This window comes from Gallinula chloropus (genome assembly GCF_964237585.1).
Source record: "Gallinula chloropus genome assembly, chromosome: 5".
NCBI classification, from domain to species: Eukaryota; Metazoa; Chordata; class Aves; order Gruiformes; family Rallidae; genus Gallinula; species Gallinula chloropus.
Genome location: NC_140090.1, coordinates 33,772,225 through 33,788,676, shown reverse-complemented (window position 1 = coordinate 33,788,676; position 16,452 = coordinate 33,772,225). Strand labels below are relative to the sequence as shown.

The 16,452-nt window shown below is 43.1% G+C and overlaps 1 protein-coding gene across 2 annotated transcripts in view; it reads right to left on the bottom strand.

Moving 5' to 3' along the window:
• AGAP1 (ArfGAP with GTPase domain, ankyrin repeat and PH domain 1) overlaps window positions 1-16,452 on the bottom strand; it is a gene marked incomplete at its 5' end in the record, with an annotated part of 392,415 nt that overhangs the window by 41,905 nt on the left and 334,058 nt on the right. For both annotated transcript variants that reach the window (XM_084265229.1, XM_084265230.1), the window contains 3 exons: window positions 2,088-2,310; window positions 8,576-8,666; window positions 11,045-11,199. In XM_084265229.1, coding sequence (XP_084121355.1) covers window positions 2,088-2,310; window positions 8,576-8,666; window positions 11,045-11,199 — 469 coding nt within the window. The remainder of the gene's footprint in view (window positions 1-2,087; window positions 2,311-8,575; window positions 8,667-11,044; window positions 11,200-16,452) is intronic.

Below are 16,452 nucleotides of genomic sequence, written 5' to 3'. Positions count from 1 at the left end.
TCAGACACTTGGGTGAAAAATGTCACTTCAGTCCCCACTGCAAACAGCGGACAAAAACGGGAGTAGCAAAGCAAGGTTACAATTGCTTTGTGGGAAAATTTTCATATAACCTTAATTCTATTTTTTCTATCAGCCCTTCCATCATGTTAAACGTGCACTTGGACACACAGACGGAAAAGCATATTTATAAAACAAAGCTGTATACCTTTTGTTCAAAAATGTTAAGGGCCCAGGAAAAAGCGCAATTATGTCGCTGACAAACATGACACAAAGGTGTAGAGAAACAAAGAAAAATTAAAATAAGCTCTGAGCATGAAACAGAAAGAGAACAAAGTTGATTTTCTGTAACTAAAATTCACAAAAAAGCTCTGAATAATATAATTCAAATGGACAGCTCTCAGTCATGCGCATTTTAGATCTTTCATTCTATGTCTACTAAAGTAACGCATAGGGGATTTTTTGGTAAATAAAAATCCAATCGAGTGCACCCCTTTTCCTTTGAAAAGTATTTAGACTTGAGGTATCTCTCCAGCTCACCTCAGTAGTAAGGAGCAACATATATTTGCTAGGTGAAACAATCCAAGATCTCTGGATTGAAGTGATATGATCCAAAGGCTGCAGTAAGTTGATTTCAATCTACCTGATGAAACCGCTGTATTAGCTGTCTCGTAATAGACATGTGTATACAGCAGACATACAGCTCACATGTGAACAAAATCTCTGTGTAGGTCTCCCTGAACATTTCTATATGCATAGTCATTCATCTAAGTGGCCTGATTAATGTACTGGCTTCATTCTCGAAGATGAACCAAAGGTGGCACCACAAATTCATTTTTCAGTGCTAACGAAATAATGCAATCAGAAACAGTTGACTTTATTACAGACAACAGTACAAATTTACTCCTACACCGCAGGAGGTGGCCCAGGTATATCCCCCCAGGTTATAATTTCACTTGGTTCGGTACTGGAAAAAGCAGGATCCGGAGATACACATCAATGAAATCAGAATGTAATTCTCTGATTTCTCTCATACGCATGAGGCAAATACCAAGAGCTGGACCCCTGTCATACCATTTGCTGCCTGGGGACAGGCCGGTGCTCGGATACATGCTGTGCCCCCCCAGAGCTCAACCTAAAACGATTATAACGCACATCTGAAGACAACTTCAAAGGTTGGCCCAGCTGGGCAAGGAAGCCCAGAACATTGTCATCCTGCGTGTCCACCCTGCTGAAACACAGCCTGCCAGAGGACACTGCTTCCCCCAAGCCAAAACCTTAGCTGCGAGTAGTGGCACTTCCACCTCAGGTCTACTGAAATGAGGAGCATGTTGTCAAAACATCTTCCCTCGACACTGATCAAACGATACATTAAGCATGAAAAACCTTTGGCTTTTGGTAGGATGCTGTATGGCAGAAAGAAAACTTTGACTGTGCTGAGCTACGGCGGGTAGGTAAGATACTGTTCTCGTAGGAAGAACCCCCATTCCCCCCAAACTTAAAGCTTCACATTTATCACATTAAAAATGTAAAAAGTCCACAATGAGCAGGATTTTCAACATCTGTGATGAGAAGCCAAAGACCTCATGGACAGTGTGAGCCTGAACTACTGCATGCAGATTATTAATCACAAGCTGATGGTCCAAGAGCCAGGAACTTTGTGTCTGACAGAACCAAAGGAACACATGACAGTAGTCATGTGTAGACTGAGGAACAGCCAGGCAGGAGGTTTCAGCCTCTCAATCTTCAATTTTGTTGGTCAACCAATTGAACAAAAAAGTAAATTTAGAGCTTTGGAGGAAACCTTCAGAAAAGTGAAAATGTAATGGGGTCACTCAACTTTTGACACTCCCCCCAATTCGACACATGTTCTTCCTGGGCATGCAGTGAAGATACGTGTAATGATTCTTACAAGGCTTACCCCAAGTGAGAATTTTAAAAGCCCGTGTTGTAAAACGTTGTAACACCCTACCACCTCCAAATGCCGAACTGAGGATTTACGTGCTCAAAGCTACCAGCCTTGGCTGTGTGCTGTATCACATACTACCTGCTTGCGGTGTGCCATGGTGAGATGGAGTAGGAAAGCCTACCTTGTGGAGTCTGATGAAGGTTTCATATGGCCTTGGCTGCTCTCCTCCCAGACGCTGTTTGCCAGCTCGTTCCCGATAGAAGACATCACCTTGATAAGCTCTATAGGCCAGTCATCCAGGTCGAGAGAGCGGACCCGGGAGAGGTGCGTGCCAAGGTTTCGGTGTATACCTGAGCATTCGATACAGATGAGAGCTCCCAGATTCAAACTGGCCCAGTCAGGGTCTACAAGAAAAGGGACATGAGCAATTAGTACAATGAAACACCCAACAAAACTTTCTAGTTAGTGTTTGTGGATGAAGGTTTTGGCTCTGAGGGAAAAAACCCCTGTGGGCCTCCTGTTCAAAAACACAGCTGGATGGTCTTCCAGATGGGTCAATCTTGCCCTGTGGAGATACAAATCCTCCTGAGATACGAACTCTTCTGAGAAACCCTCAAGGAGCAAAAAAACACTGTGGATGGGGAGTCTCAAAAGATATATTGTTCCACCCTCAGTCAAAATAAAAATATGAATTAGAGAGAAAAGAAGAAACGAAGGAAATACAAATGGAGTGCCAGGCAGCTGATGGTGAAGCAGTGGAGGAAGCCCCTCCTTGGGAATCTAGAGCCACTCGTAGCCAATTACAGGGGAAAAAGGGGAGGGGGAAGAGTGACGAGATACAATGTCTCTGTTGCTAACTATATCAACTCCCTTAATAACCATCTATATCATCACCTACATATGGCTTTTACATCTAACACACTATGGGGTGTGTTTTCATCTCTAAGATCAGGGAGATAAGTACTAAAGATGAAAATGTGATCCTTTGAACAGTTCCAGTTTTAGTGTACGAGCCAGAAGGATTCCACCCACCCACGCCCAAAAATAACCCAGCGAACGATAAGGCTCTGGCAAACCTGACAAAAGCCGGGAAATTCAAAGTCGTTTCCCAAGATGGTTCACATTTATTTTTCCTTTGGTCAGTGTCCTGTGTTATTTAAATTCAGACTTGTACAAATCTCCCTCTCTCCAACAAATATTCATTTTAATAAATTCAATCTAAGACATACAAGAGAAAATTTTGGTGGTTTTCCCCCCACCCTCCCAGCTATTACATCTTTTCTCCTGGCTTTACCCATTGTAGGCTATCATGATGACACCAAGCTGAGTGGTGTGGTTGACACAACAGAAGGAAAGGAAGCCATCCAGAGGGATCTTGACAGGCTGGAAAGCTGGGCCCGGGTAAACCTAATGAGGTTCAACACTCCGAAGTGTAAGGTCTTGCACTTGGGCCAGAAGAATCCCAGACACAGATACAGACTGGGAGAAGAGCTCCTGGAGAGTAGCCCTGCTGAGAAGGACCTGGCTCTCATGGTGGATGAGAAACTTAACATGAGCCAGCAGTGTGCTCTTGCAGCTTAGAAGGCTAATGCTATCCTGGGCTCCAGCAGGGGAGGGGTGGCCAGCAGGGACAGAGAGGGGATTGTCCCTCTCTGCTCTGCCCTTGGGAGGCCCCAGCTGGAGTCCTGTGTCCAGAGCTGGGGCCTGCAATACAAGAAAGATGTGGGACTGTTGGAGAGGGTTCAGAGGAGGCCACGAAGATGATTAGAGTGCTGGAGCACCTCCCCTACGAAGACAGGCTGAGGGAGCTGAGCTTTTTCATCCTGGAGAAGAGAAGGCTGTGGGGGGGACCTCATTGCAGCCTTCCAGTCCCTGAAGGGAGCAGAGAAACAGGAGGGGAATCAGCTTGTTCAAAGGGCAGAGACTGGCAGGACAAAGGGGATGGAGTGAGGCTGAAGGAAGGAAGGTTTAAATTAGATATTAGGGGTAAGTTTTTACAGAGAGAGTGGTGAAGTGCTGGAACAGGCTGCCCAGAGAGGTGGTGGATGTCCCGTCCCTGGAGGTGTTCAAGACCAGCTTGGAAGGGGGGCAACCTTGTGTAGCTCCAGGCCTGGAGGTTGGTGGCCCTGCCTGTGGCAGCGCAGTTGGAACTCTCTGATCCTTGGGGTCCCCTTCCAACCCATGCCATTCTATGATTCTATGATAATGAATGCCAAGCAGGAAAACGGTGATTAACTGAGAGGACAACCAGTTTTTATTCAAACCTAAATAAAAGTTTGAGGTGACAAAACATTAATTTCAAGCATCCTCTTCCATTTGGGAAAATTTCAGCCAAAGACTTGTTTCTACTTTACGTAATCCAAACTCAGTAAGTTATTTTTGGCAGCCAAAATATGTGGACACAAAACATTTCCTAGTTCTTCGTTGTGTCATGTTTCAATGAAAAATATGAAAGGGAAAGCAGGTAATTTTAATTGCCAAGTCCCACATTTCATTAAAGGCATTGATTGCCATTTTCCACTCAGTCATTATAAATCTAAAAATATCTCCAAGAACCCCCCATCTTATTTCACCTGAGCAGAAACACAGATCTTTTTAAGTTCCTGTCCATACTAATTCTTATACTAGGAATACACAGCACTGCAGATCTCCAAAAAACAAGGCAAGACAAAACTGCTTCCAAGCTCTTTCCAAGTCCTTGGTAAGCCAACTATGACAAACTTCTTTCCTGCATATTCTTCCTTCAGGTCACCTCCTCCACCAGTTACTCTTGGTGTCTTGCCAGTGTGGGAACCAGTAGTACCTATACTAAAAATCCCCAGATACCAATTTGTCAGTAAAAACTTAAATAGGTAATAATTTAAAATTTGCAATGTGACAACACAGAGTTGAGTTAGAAGGTGGCAAACTAGGAAAGGCAAGTGTTGAACTCATTACAGACACCCAGTAAAAGACCGGACTTGGTGATCTTGGTTAGAACTGGATAATGGCAGAGCAAGAGAGGGCTTTGATGAGGAGTTTGGACAGCAGTGTCATTCAATGGATTCTGGGAAGAAATGATGTCACTCATGACAACTGTTTCAGTCCATCAACATGAAAAGAACCACATGTGGTTAGTAAGCTGTAGCTTCCCAGGATCGTTCTGCCCCTTCTTTTTTTTCAGATGATCAAAATCAGCTCACCTTTCCTGCTGATGCTGGGTGGAATTCCAAATTGGAGGATGCTCAGAATACTTAAAAGCAGGTGGAAGGGCTTTCTCCAGTATACATACATCCAAATTTGATGGTAAAAGAATGAAAAAGTCTATTCAGCGAAGCTACTGGGGCTACAAAGCTAGTTTCCTCTCCCTGTTTAACTTAAAACTTGTTAAACAAAAGACAACTTTTTAAAAATCACTGAAAATTCCCAGAATACAATTTTCATATTCTTAGAGGTGGTTCTGTCTCTCCTTCCCTAAAGAACTCCTCCCCCACTTTGACTTGCACCTCAATCAGATTGATCATTTGAAGGTGAAAGCTCTTGGAAGAGCTCTTTTAGGGGAATAACCCCTCCCCTACCATCTCCTCTATCCATTTGGACATCAGGTTGCTGATGAAAGGCTTTGTCTTGCTAAGCCCTGATGAGTTCAGTATCTGCAAGATAGTGATGGGCTGAGCAAAGATATCTGAGCAGAAGAGCCAGGGAAAAAAGGAGAAGCAGGGGGTGATGGCATCTTGCAAAGAGTTGCAGTGAGAGAGAAAAGTTTACATTTTTTCTAGTCTTTAAAAGTGTATTTTTAAAATTCTGAATATAAAGTTGAATCCTTTGATGAGTCTGATCAGCGGCACTGGTGCACTCAGGCAAAAGGCACCGTCAGTTTCCTTCTGAACCATAAACCGACATCATCTTGGGCAAAAACTCCAGCACCTGGATGGAGACCACTTAACTTTGCCTCATCTGTCTCCCTGGGATGGGAACGTTAAAAAACAGGAGGACTTTGAAAAGCTTTAGGCTGAAACTGCCAAAGGCCCAGAAGGCTGGTGGCACTCAGATGCTGCTGGTACTGCTGCTGCTGATTAACGTACAACAAGGCAGAAATTCCCTAGTGAAGCAAAGTGCTGTGATGAAGTGCTAAAAAGGCAAAGAGCTCTAGAAAGAGGAAGAATGAGACTTCTGAAGTGGAAGATTGATGGCTCTTGAATAGAGCTGAGGGACAACAACATCTCATATTCCTTTGCTCCCAAACATCTGGCTTTGTGAAGATGCAAACTATGTAAGTGCTGGTGTTTGTGATGCTAAATGCTCGGGGGTAAAGACTTGCCCAGGCAAGGCAGGCAGGCAGAGAAGGAAATAAAGCAAAGCCTGGCAGAAAAAGCAACAGGTTGAGGTTCACCTCATGTGTGCCTTTACATTTTAAGATACATCACTTCGGAAATTCCTCTGATCTTTCAAAAGGAGAGATGGTGGCCTTAAAATTAGTATGGACAAATGGCAAGAAGAGTAAAGGAGGGTTTAAATCATCTCCAAGAGTATAAAGTGATTAAGAGAGGTCCCAGCTGAGATCATCCCTGCCGCCCCAGTCCCCCCAAAAGCCACACAACCAAAAAGCCACACAACCAAGCGCTGAGCCTTGCTGCGGGCAGTCCCACCCTGCTCTCTCCCAGCAATACCATCTTGGCACATCCCTTCTGCTGGCACTGGGCACAAGTGGCCAGCCTGACCCACGAAAAGCAATCAGGATGAAAACCAACCTGCCTGAAGGCATGAGAAGTGCTGCCTTCTTGCCCTGATTAAGCATCTAACTTGGCTGCATAAATACTGGGGTAACATGCAAAACTGGGAAGAGAAAGGCACACTTTGGGGATAGTGTGGGCAAGAGCTGGAACAGACCGTGGATATGTGGCAAAGGACACGTGTGGGTCTGGGAAGTTGCCCACTCTGAAAGTGTGGCAATAAGTGAAAATAAGCCTGGGTGACCACTTCACAGGGTCTGGGAAAATGCCACCCACAGCTGTAAGACAGACCGAAGCAGCAATCGGTAACGCTGCCCTTGCGCTCTGCTCAGACAGCAGTGAGTACTTCAAAAGAGCTAAATATACATCTAGGTCACTGGAAGACCCTGTCCTTCTCATATACAGGACAGTATCTTACGTGTCTTTTACGTGAACTGTATCAAAGCTTTGGCATAAATTTCAATGATGACCAGGTCAATATGAAAGAAAATGGGTAAATAAGAGCCACTTTGGGCTGTGTATGTTAAAATACCAGCTGCAGTAACATTTTCCCTTGTTTATCACCTGCTGGATTACTAGCCAGTGGCATCTAAAGACCTTAATTTACCCACGTTCCTATTATTTCTCTGTATCTATGAAAAGTCCCTGTGAACTTTCTCTTTGGAGACTGCTTTCCTGCAGGTCAACAAGCTGTTTGGAAAGCATCCCAGTCCTGGAGCTCAAAGCCTGGTCCACATCCCTGCGTGCCTTTGCTCTTGATCCTTCTCCAGTGGCCAGCATATGAATATCCCACCATTTTCAAAAGAAGCAATTAATACCAGTCTGTATGTGAAGCACATTTTGTTGTTACAAAAAAATCGTTTTCATTTTAAATGGCTGTTATTGTCCTAACCACTCCACCCCCTCCCCTCCCTTTCAAAGCTTCTGAGGATGTGGCAGGGGAGAGTAAGTTTGTTTGGTGGATGACTGAATTGGCTACATTGCTAACTATACTGAGAGAGAATTAGTCATGCAAAAGCACTTGCACTCCCAAATGAATGTTCATTTGAAAGCTAACTGGGATGTTAGAATGGCTCAAACCAGTAGCCAAAACCCTTAAAAAAAAAAAGAAAATCAGACCCAAAGAAAAATAAATTAATATTTTTCCATTTTAAGCACATGTAAAAATCACAAGAAAAGTTCTGACTTTCAAATATCAAAGAAATAAAAATGCACAAGTTCTCAATCCTTCTGCTTCTACAACTAATTGCTTTAGAGCAAGAGTACTTCCTTTCTGTGGCTTTGTTGCAAAACTCTGGAACTAAAGAGCACCAGAATAATGACCTCAGTCAGGGTTAGTGAGGTGAACTGCAGCTCAAAGTATTCTGGAGAACACTTTTCTGAACACTAAGTATATGTTTTAAGAAATAAAAAAAAAAAAGAAGGGAAAAAAAAACATAAAGGGGAGCAAAAAAAAAAAAAAATCCCAAATCAGTTTTCTGGTATCCAGATATAATGAGCAATGACTTTGGTTTCTTCGGAGAAGTAACCCTAAAAAAAACCCCAAACCAAAACACACACCAATCAAGCTCTACCTCTTTTAAAATATTACCATAGCACACGTGCCCTCCCCACACGAAATAGGAGGAAAATGAAAGTATCTGATGTCAAACAGCAAACTTTTTCCTTTTCTCCAAGGGAAAGTAAAGAAACGTGGACATTTAAAGTGGCATGTGAACCAGCGAGGTGAAAAAGCTAGGATGCATCTGACACAGCACATACCAAGTATGAAGCAATGTAAAATAAATCATCCTATTAAACAAACTCCATAATGACGGAGAAACTTTCAAGCAACATATGGAACATAATACTGAAATAAACCAAAGCCCAAGGCAGGTGTTTACCTAAGTGTCAGCCAAGAAGTCTTGGCCAAGAAGGAGAAGAGGCCAATTTTCTGAAGCCAGGCGGCCGTACTTACTCTGTGCCTCGCAGTCCACGCAGTGGGAATTGCCTCTGATGCTCCTGATGGACTGAAGGGCCATGGCCTCGTTCTGACTCGTCAGGCGGGACTGCGGAGGTTTAAAGAAATGCGTAAGTAACAAATAGGAACCCAAGAAAAAGGGTTAAGTTGACACAACTGTCAGCCGAACTAATGGCAAAACCCAAAGCTTAGACCAAGGCTGAATGAAGGCAATCAAGGAACCCAAGTCCTTGGTTTGCCTCTTGAGAAACACTGGTCCTTTTGTATCTCTGAGTACTGCAAGTCGACATCTGGAAAGCAAGGCCTCTGCCTTCCTCCTGTGTTTCTGGCACCCCAGGAATTCTCCCAGGGCTCTCTCCACCCTGCCCAGGGGGTCCCAGTGGTTTGGTGTCTCCAGATTGGATTCTTGCAAGTGGAGAGACCGCGCAGAAGAAAACACAGCATCAAAATGAACCCTGTATGCACAAGTAAAGCAGTCCCAGTGTAGTTTTACTTCTTGAGATAAATTACATAAGAATATCTTTTTATAAAATCAATTTATTTCATTGATGTTTATGCTTTTGCTAATGAAGACTAAAGGATGGTTTGCAAAAGCAACTGAAACCTTTTTATCATCAAAAGGTCAGATTTAATCAGACAGCTCCCATTTAAATTCTCTCTATGATGACCTGCAAATGACCTCTATCTGGAGCTGGAGAGACTGTTGTGATGTACAGGTAGTTCAGCTCTACCCAACTAAACCACCTTGTGGACTTTCTGTGAAGAAACTTGTTAGCTGTAGCAAGTGACTGGCTCTTTGCAATGAGTTGATTTAAACAGAACCAGGACCAGGTCTTAAGCACAGCCATATGGAGCTAAGTCCTCCTGACCCATCAACAGAACTCCTACTAAACCTGTCCAACTAACTACACTTTGCTGTTCCAGGTGGTTCTCCTGACATGGTTTGAGACCTCAGTAATATTTCCATGAAAAAAAAAAACCTCAACCCTCTCTGAGTGTCGTAGCAGGTTGAGTATATAACCCAAAAAGGTCCCTGTACAGGCATAATCTTATCAATGGATTCTCCCTTTCCAAAGAATATTTAATCCACACAAAGACCAATCTCCTCTGTGGGTTCTCTACAGTAAATATTACCAGCCACTCTTCATCCTCTTTTGTATTAGTATTTTTACAGATTAGTTAGTGTACAAATTTCCTCTATTGTGCTCCCTTAATGATCATAGTCAAAGGTCTAATTCTATGAAAGGCAAAAAAACACCCCATAAGCAGCAATTTGTCTCTGCCTCAGAAATACATATTGGAAATAAAAATATTTTTTAAACAAGATAGGAAGCAAATTATATTATGAGGATGACAACTACTAATTACTGGTGTCTGATCTACTCCGTTAGATCAGGGCAATGAAAGCAGCCCTTTCTTTCAAAGTTTGGGCCTCCTCCTTGCAATATAAACTCATTAAAGGCATCTATTTAGGTGGATAATGTTAAAGGATCTATAGGTCTGAATAATTGCTCCCCACTTCTCTCTCTTCACTGCCACTCAATACCTTGCTCTCTAGCTGTGAAGTGTTTGCAAACACAGGGACTCACAAAGCAGTTATCTTGCCTTTCCAAAATTGAGCAGTGGTTGAAGAAGTCTCAGATCTTAAACATTTATTTGTTTGACAGGAAAGGAGAACAAACTACTTCTGCTATCATATGACAGTGCTGCTAAGCGTGCTCCTCTCAGGCCATGTTCATCTTCCCCCAAAAAGCTTTCAGGACTGTTTTGGGACTTGCTTTCTGTTAAATTAGTTAAAGGGCAAAACTATAAGAACTTAATTCAGTATAATTAAAGAAAAAGTGTGCACAGGCTTGTAAAGCCACAGACACAAAAAAAAACAGCTTAGTTTTTTAATTCCTTTGATCTGTATTACTTCATCATGGCAGAGTCCTAATGCTGAACATCACCGCACACGTATGGTGAAGCCAACCAGAATGTGCAGGGCATTTTTGCCATGCAGGAGCCTGGTAGATTTACCTAGAGATTTGAGCAGCAAATACAATGTTTTTGAGGTGTGCCTCCACTCTTCTTTCAGAAAGGATATTCCTAAAGGGCCTTCTGCAGACCTCTAACCAGAAACAATCCCAAATCTGCAAGCGATGCGCAACATCTAAGTAGGAAGAGTCCGTGACCTAGTCCCAAGTTTCTGACAAAATTTTATGAGCAATACCAAAGGCAAAAAAGACAATCCAGGAGCCCCATCAGTTCAACTGCTGTAAAAAATAAACTATAAAGCAGGCTACAGCTCCAGCTGTCTTGAAATATTTGAGATAACGCAATGCTGCTCATGCACTGCTCCGTCGCGGGCCTAAAACCTGCACATCTCCAGGAGTACAAGATTAAAATTCAAAGTTCTTGATTTTCCTTTCCTTTCAAGGATCAGCCCACCACTAATTATTTTCATTATTACTCTGTGTGCCATACCTTGTTCTTGCTGCTCTCACATGACTGTAAACTGGCCAAAATCTGACTCTCTATGGCTTGTACCCAGGCATCTCTTTCTTCGTATGTGGTAGCTTCAAAGTGCCAAGTCTGGCCAGTGAGAGAGACGATGATAAACTCAAAGTTTTCTTCTTGTTCTGGAAAAAAAAAAACAGAAAAAGTGCAATAAGAAGAAGAGTTTAAGGACACTGACATCTGGAACTAAGCAATCTTGGCTGATGTGCATTTCTGCAGCATAAAAAGCAAAAGCAGGTCTGGACATCTGAGGTTTAAGGCTAGATGTATCCAGGTACCTTGCACTCACACACAATGCATCAGAAAACAACCCGTGGAACCGCTGCTTTTCCCTCCAAACATTATGTAGGTAAGTGCTGTTCTGGGTAAATATCCAGTTCCTGTATGTTCAGGATTTTGCTATTGAGTCTGTCATACTTTTCTCAAGCACGAAGTGGCCAAAAAGCATTATGTAAGAGCTACATAATGTAAAAGCCAAGGAGATGGGACTATAAAAAGCTGACAATTCAGAAAATTTGACAATTTACCCTCTCCCTTCAAGCACCTGATGATATCTACAGGTGCACTAGAAGCGGATGTGTACATTTTGATGTATCCTGCATAACAACGTTGGGTTATAATAGAGGATTAAAATCAGTTCAACCTATTCAACATTCACGATCGACACGGGAGATGAGAAAATGATCTGAGGAGCTAGCAGAAAGGGTCAGTGAAATATCCTGAGGGCTGCTAGAGTATAAGGACAAGTATTCAGGCCAGAGGACTGCAGTGCATGAAAACACCAGCAGAACTGAACTAAATGGACACATGCTCCAACTACACATGGAATATAAAAGCCAAATTAAAAAAAAAAAAAAATCATAAAATCAAGGAAGCTGAAGCAGAGCGAGTGGAATTGGGAAGGGCAAGCAGGAAGCATGAAAGGAACAGGATAATAGAGCACAAAGTTCTGGTGAACATCAGCTGTAATGGGCTTTAGAAGGAGCATTTACATTTGCTTGTCTGCTAATGACTTATTATATATTCAGAGCCATGAAACTCCTGCATTACCCTGTCTCCCACAAGCATGCGAAGATAAGTGCCAAATCTAGCACTCACTTTAAAGCCAGTATTGATGCTCACTGGCAGCCTCATTCTCAACCTGGGGGACAACCAGTTTTTGTTGATACACTCTCTGCTAGCAAAGCCAGTGTCAACCCTGCTTTAAGGGTGCCTAAAAAAACCCCCCAAAACCCAGCAAGAGGATACTCTGCACCTCGAGGTGAGAATAAACATGGATGTGGAGGTTATTTCCAGGTGAAGGAGCTGCACTTAGCAGCAGTTGTACTAGGGAAAAATACTCTCTGTGTGGGATAACTGGGAAAAGAAAGATAAATGATGTACAGCTATAACAACTGTTTACTTTAGCGACACTGTGTTAAAACCAAACAGGGAGAATCATTATCCAAACTGCTACAATTCAATAATGGAAAAAGCCAGGTTTGATGAACGGAGCTTTCAAAAGTTTATGAGGGAGATGGAAGTGGAGCCACCCGTCAATAAAGGGAATTTGCTGTCTCCTGTGGGACAGTACAGTTATGGTCTGTGGTCAGCGGGGAGTGTACAGGCATATGTGGAGTCACAGATACATGGATGAAAACAGGAAACAAGAACATAAAAACCTGAATCCCACTTGAAGCAGCCCCTGGCAGAGTTCAAATTAGGAAATTCATCATTCTTAGGCATCTAACAGATAAAACTTTGTGTTCCTGAAGTCCTATTGAAGGAGGATTTCCAAATGCTGATTGCTAAATGTTTGGAAAATCCTTCTATATCAGTCACTCAGTGTGGGTGGTACCAAGGCACACATGTTGTTATGGCAGGGATGCTGCATTGTGCCCTAATACGATGGCCCTTTTCAGCCTTGGTCCATCTTCCACAACTCGTGCCCTTCCCTTCCCTCATAGCTCTGCTCCAGGCTGCATCCTACCTTCCCCACCTCTCTCACCCTAATCTCTCCTATGTAAGCCAAAGGCTCAATGTAAGCTGAAGGAGCTGCCTACACGAGAAAAGAGTCCTTTGGCCGCCTTGGGTTAGAAACTCCCCACACCTTTTCAAGCAGGGAGGAGGCCTTGGAGGGATGCGGACACAGAAGAGCATGATGAGAGAGGAGACCGCTCCAGCACAGATGGCAGGGCGCACTTCTCGATGCCTAATACCTCACCAAGTTCAGCTATGGTTAATTAACTCTAGCCAAATGCACACAAGTACCTGTGGTGTAGAACTAACACCTAACGAATACATACAGTGTATCTCTAGAGAGTCTCTGCACTAATCCTGACCCAGTTCATCCCAACATTTAAATACTAGGTGATTTACCAGCATAACAATTCCAGACCTTAAAAGAAATAGAAACAAGCAAGACGCAGTGCCACCGACTCCTCCCATCTCCTACTTGCCATTAATCCCATCACAGCCGTGAAGCCAGTTTGCCGAACATGGACTTAGGAGAAATAAACTCCGTGATTCAGCTGGCGTGCAGGTTAAAAGCGAGGTCGAAATCCCGTCCTCGCAGCAGTACCTCTGCAAGCTTTGTTTTCCAGAGATGCAGCACAAAGCGCTACCTATGGCAGAGGGACACAAACCCCGCTATTGAGGCGACTGGAGAGCAATTCAGGAAACACCTCCAGCCATCTCCCGTGGCTGCTCTTTTATACGCCCAAGTCTCCTTTTCCCAAAGGAGAGGCTACTGCCTTTCATCTCCTGACCTATTCTGCTGTGACCAGCTGACACCGGGACAAAAGCTGCCAAGACCCTGCATAGCCTTCACGGCTCAGGATCGCAAAGTCTGCATAAGATGCCAGTGAGTCTGTCCCAGTACGGCCCCACCGCGGGTTATGAGGGCTGCGGTGTGTTTAAGTTCATCGGTAAGTTAGCTGAAAACTTGGCCATCGCTGATGATACGTTACTAACACACAAGGTCGCATTCTCTTAATACCCACCAAAGCTTCAGGTTTACTCCCTAAAATCCTCAGATGAGCAGCACAGTTAAAGATATGTTCAATAACATATTTTCTGCTTAAATATAGCCACTTTTTTTTTTTCTTTTGGTAAGCACAACTGTGAAACAAAGCAGCAAGACCCGTGTTACCCACAGGGCAATGCCTACAGAAGATGAGTAGTGAACACGTACATCCTTAATCACTGCACATGTGAACAGGATAATCCTGGCAGCAGAACGAAATTCTTCAGTTTTACTCTTCAGAAAAAAAAAAATTATAGGTTGTGCTATTTAAATCCCTGTGAGCCCAATCACAAAATTTTATTAAACAGTTTTCCATGTTTAACAGTTATTCATAGAAAGGTCCACTATAATAGTATTTTAGCACCATCAACCTGTCGAAATCAACCTGCCCAATTACTCCAAACTACATTAATAACACCGGATATTACACTAATTGTGTCCAGTTTCTATGCAGACAAGGTCCCGTGGGGCTAATTTTGCATCCTCGGGGACAAGCAACTCAGCCAACAACCTGATTTCACTAGGAATCCCTCCTCATTACGCAAGTCCAGGCTGTCAAACTTCTCTTTTTCCTTTTTGAGAGGGGAAAAAAAAAAGGGAAAAAAAAAGGAAAAGAAAAGGTTAATGGGCCAATCAGTCATCAATTATTTCCTGGAAGGCCAGGAGACAAAGGGTTAAAGTGCGAAGAACCAGCTGCAACCCATTTTCATTTGGAAGTTATTATCAACAGGAGATGTCTAAAATGTATCCTCATTGTTTGTTTTGCCCCCCTCCTCTTTTTTTTTTAAGTGGGAAGGGGTGGCTAGGATGGGAACTGACCTGAAGCTCTAAGATTGTGATGATACTGAAACCCTTTTTTAGAGCACTAGTGGAAGTGGCTGAGCAATCAGTGAATTTTAGGAAAACCACCATGCCGCTTCCAAGAATGGTGCCACCACTGAATACTGCATGTGCTACCTTCGCCTTGATCTTTTTAGAGTCGCTGCATTTAACCAAAGTTGCCATTTCTTTCCCCTCCTGAAAGACATACATTGCTCCAGCCCACCTGTTCATGGCAAACATGAGATCCCACTTCTCAGAAGCAAAGGGTTGTGCAGAGAAAACCAAACATTTTTGCATGGTCTCACTGCATTCCTGTACTAATGCCTGTGTTCATGGTACCTAGCAGCGATCAGGTTTAGAGAACTACGTGGAAAATAACTACAGGATACAATTAGTCCGTAACTTCTTCCAGAGAACTCAATTAAGTCTACTAAAATGCAGGGGAAACACATGTCCAGAAGGAGTTACACCTTCTGGTATCCCTTAAGAGTGGTTCTAAATGGTATCTATCGGTTTGTTCCAAATTTTAGCTTCCCACTTCTGTTATTATCAGTATTAAGAACAGTATAAATAACCACTGACACCTCACACCAGTGGTGGGTAACCATAGGCACATTTTGAGGTACACAGAAGACAAGGGTTCCTTTCCACTGGGTACTCTTGAGTCAGAAATAACACCCATCCCAAAAGTTTGCTGCTTTAAAGAAAAATAATAAATTATCTTTTTCCATGGGTATGAAACAAAGACTTGCCAGGCTTAAGGCAATTCTCAAAATATTTTGCCAGACTCAGAAACAAAACTAGGCCTTCTGGCTTCCCAGCCAACCAGCCTCTCTCATGAGGTGCCGGATTGTGTGTTTGCATCTTTGCAGTTGTCGTCGGAGGATCCTGGTGCTGCTGCTAATTAACAGCAACTCGCTGTGCAAGGCTGGTGGATGATGCCACTCACACAGAAACCAGAAGTCAAGTGCAGAACTGAAAGATTCTCAATGGCGTATTTCAAACACCCGCGAAGCATCTTCAAGAGTTGAGGAGGTTACAGCTTGAAACCTAGTCAAGCCTGCCTCAAGTAACACTGAGACCTATTTAAACTCCCTTATCACGCCCTCCTCCCTCTCTAAAAAATGCTTGCGCTCAAGCACCGTTCCTTAATAACCCTTCATCTTGTCAAAAGGATGTGAATGAAGCACCACCGAGGTGCCCTAGCAACCAACATCAGATGTTTACAATATACAATTTGTTTACAACAAAGGCGCATGTTATTTACGCACTCTACGATGTTAACTGTTGTTACCTTTTGCCCCTTGGTGTAAATTATCCCTGTAAGTTGGAAGATAAGTATGTTTATTAGCAGTCTCAATTAAGGAAATATTTGTGCCATGTCCCACTGGGCATGACTATGCTAATACTTCTTTCCCCTTTCCAAACCCAGTGTCTAAATCTAATTAGTTTTGAAAATCAACCCTATCAGGACAATATAGCTCTGCCATCGGTTGCCCACAGCTCTTGATAAAGGTTGTGTTCCACTGGAAGAATATTTCAGCGGTGC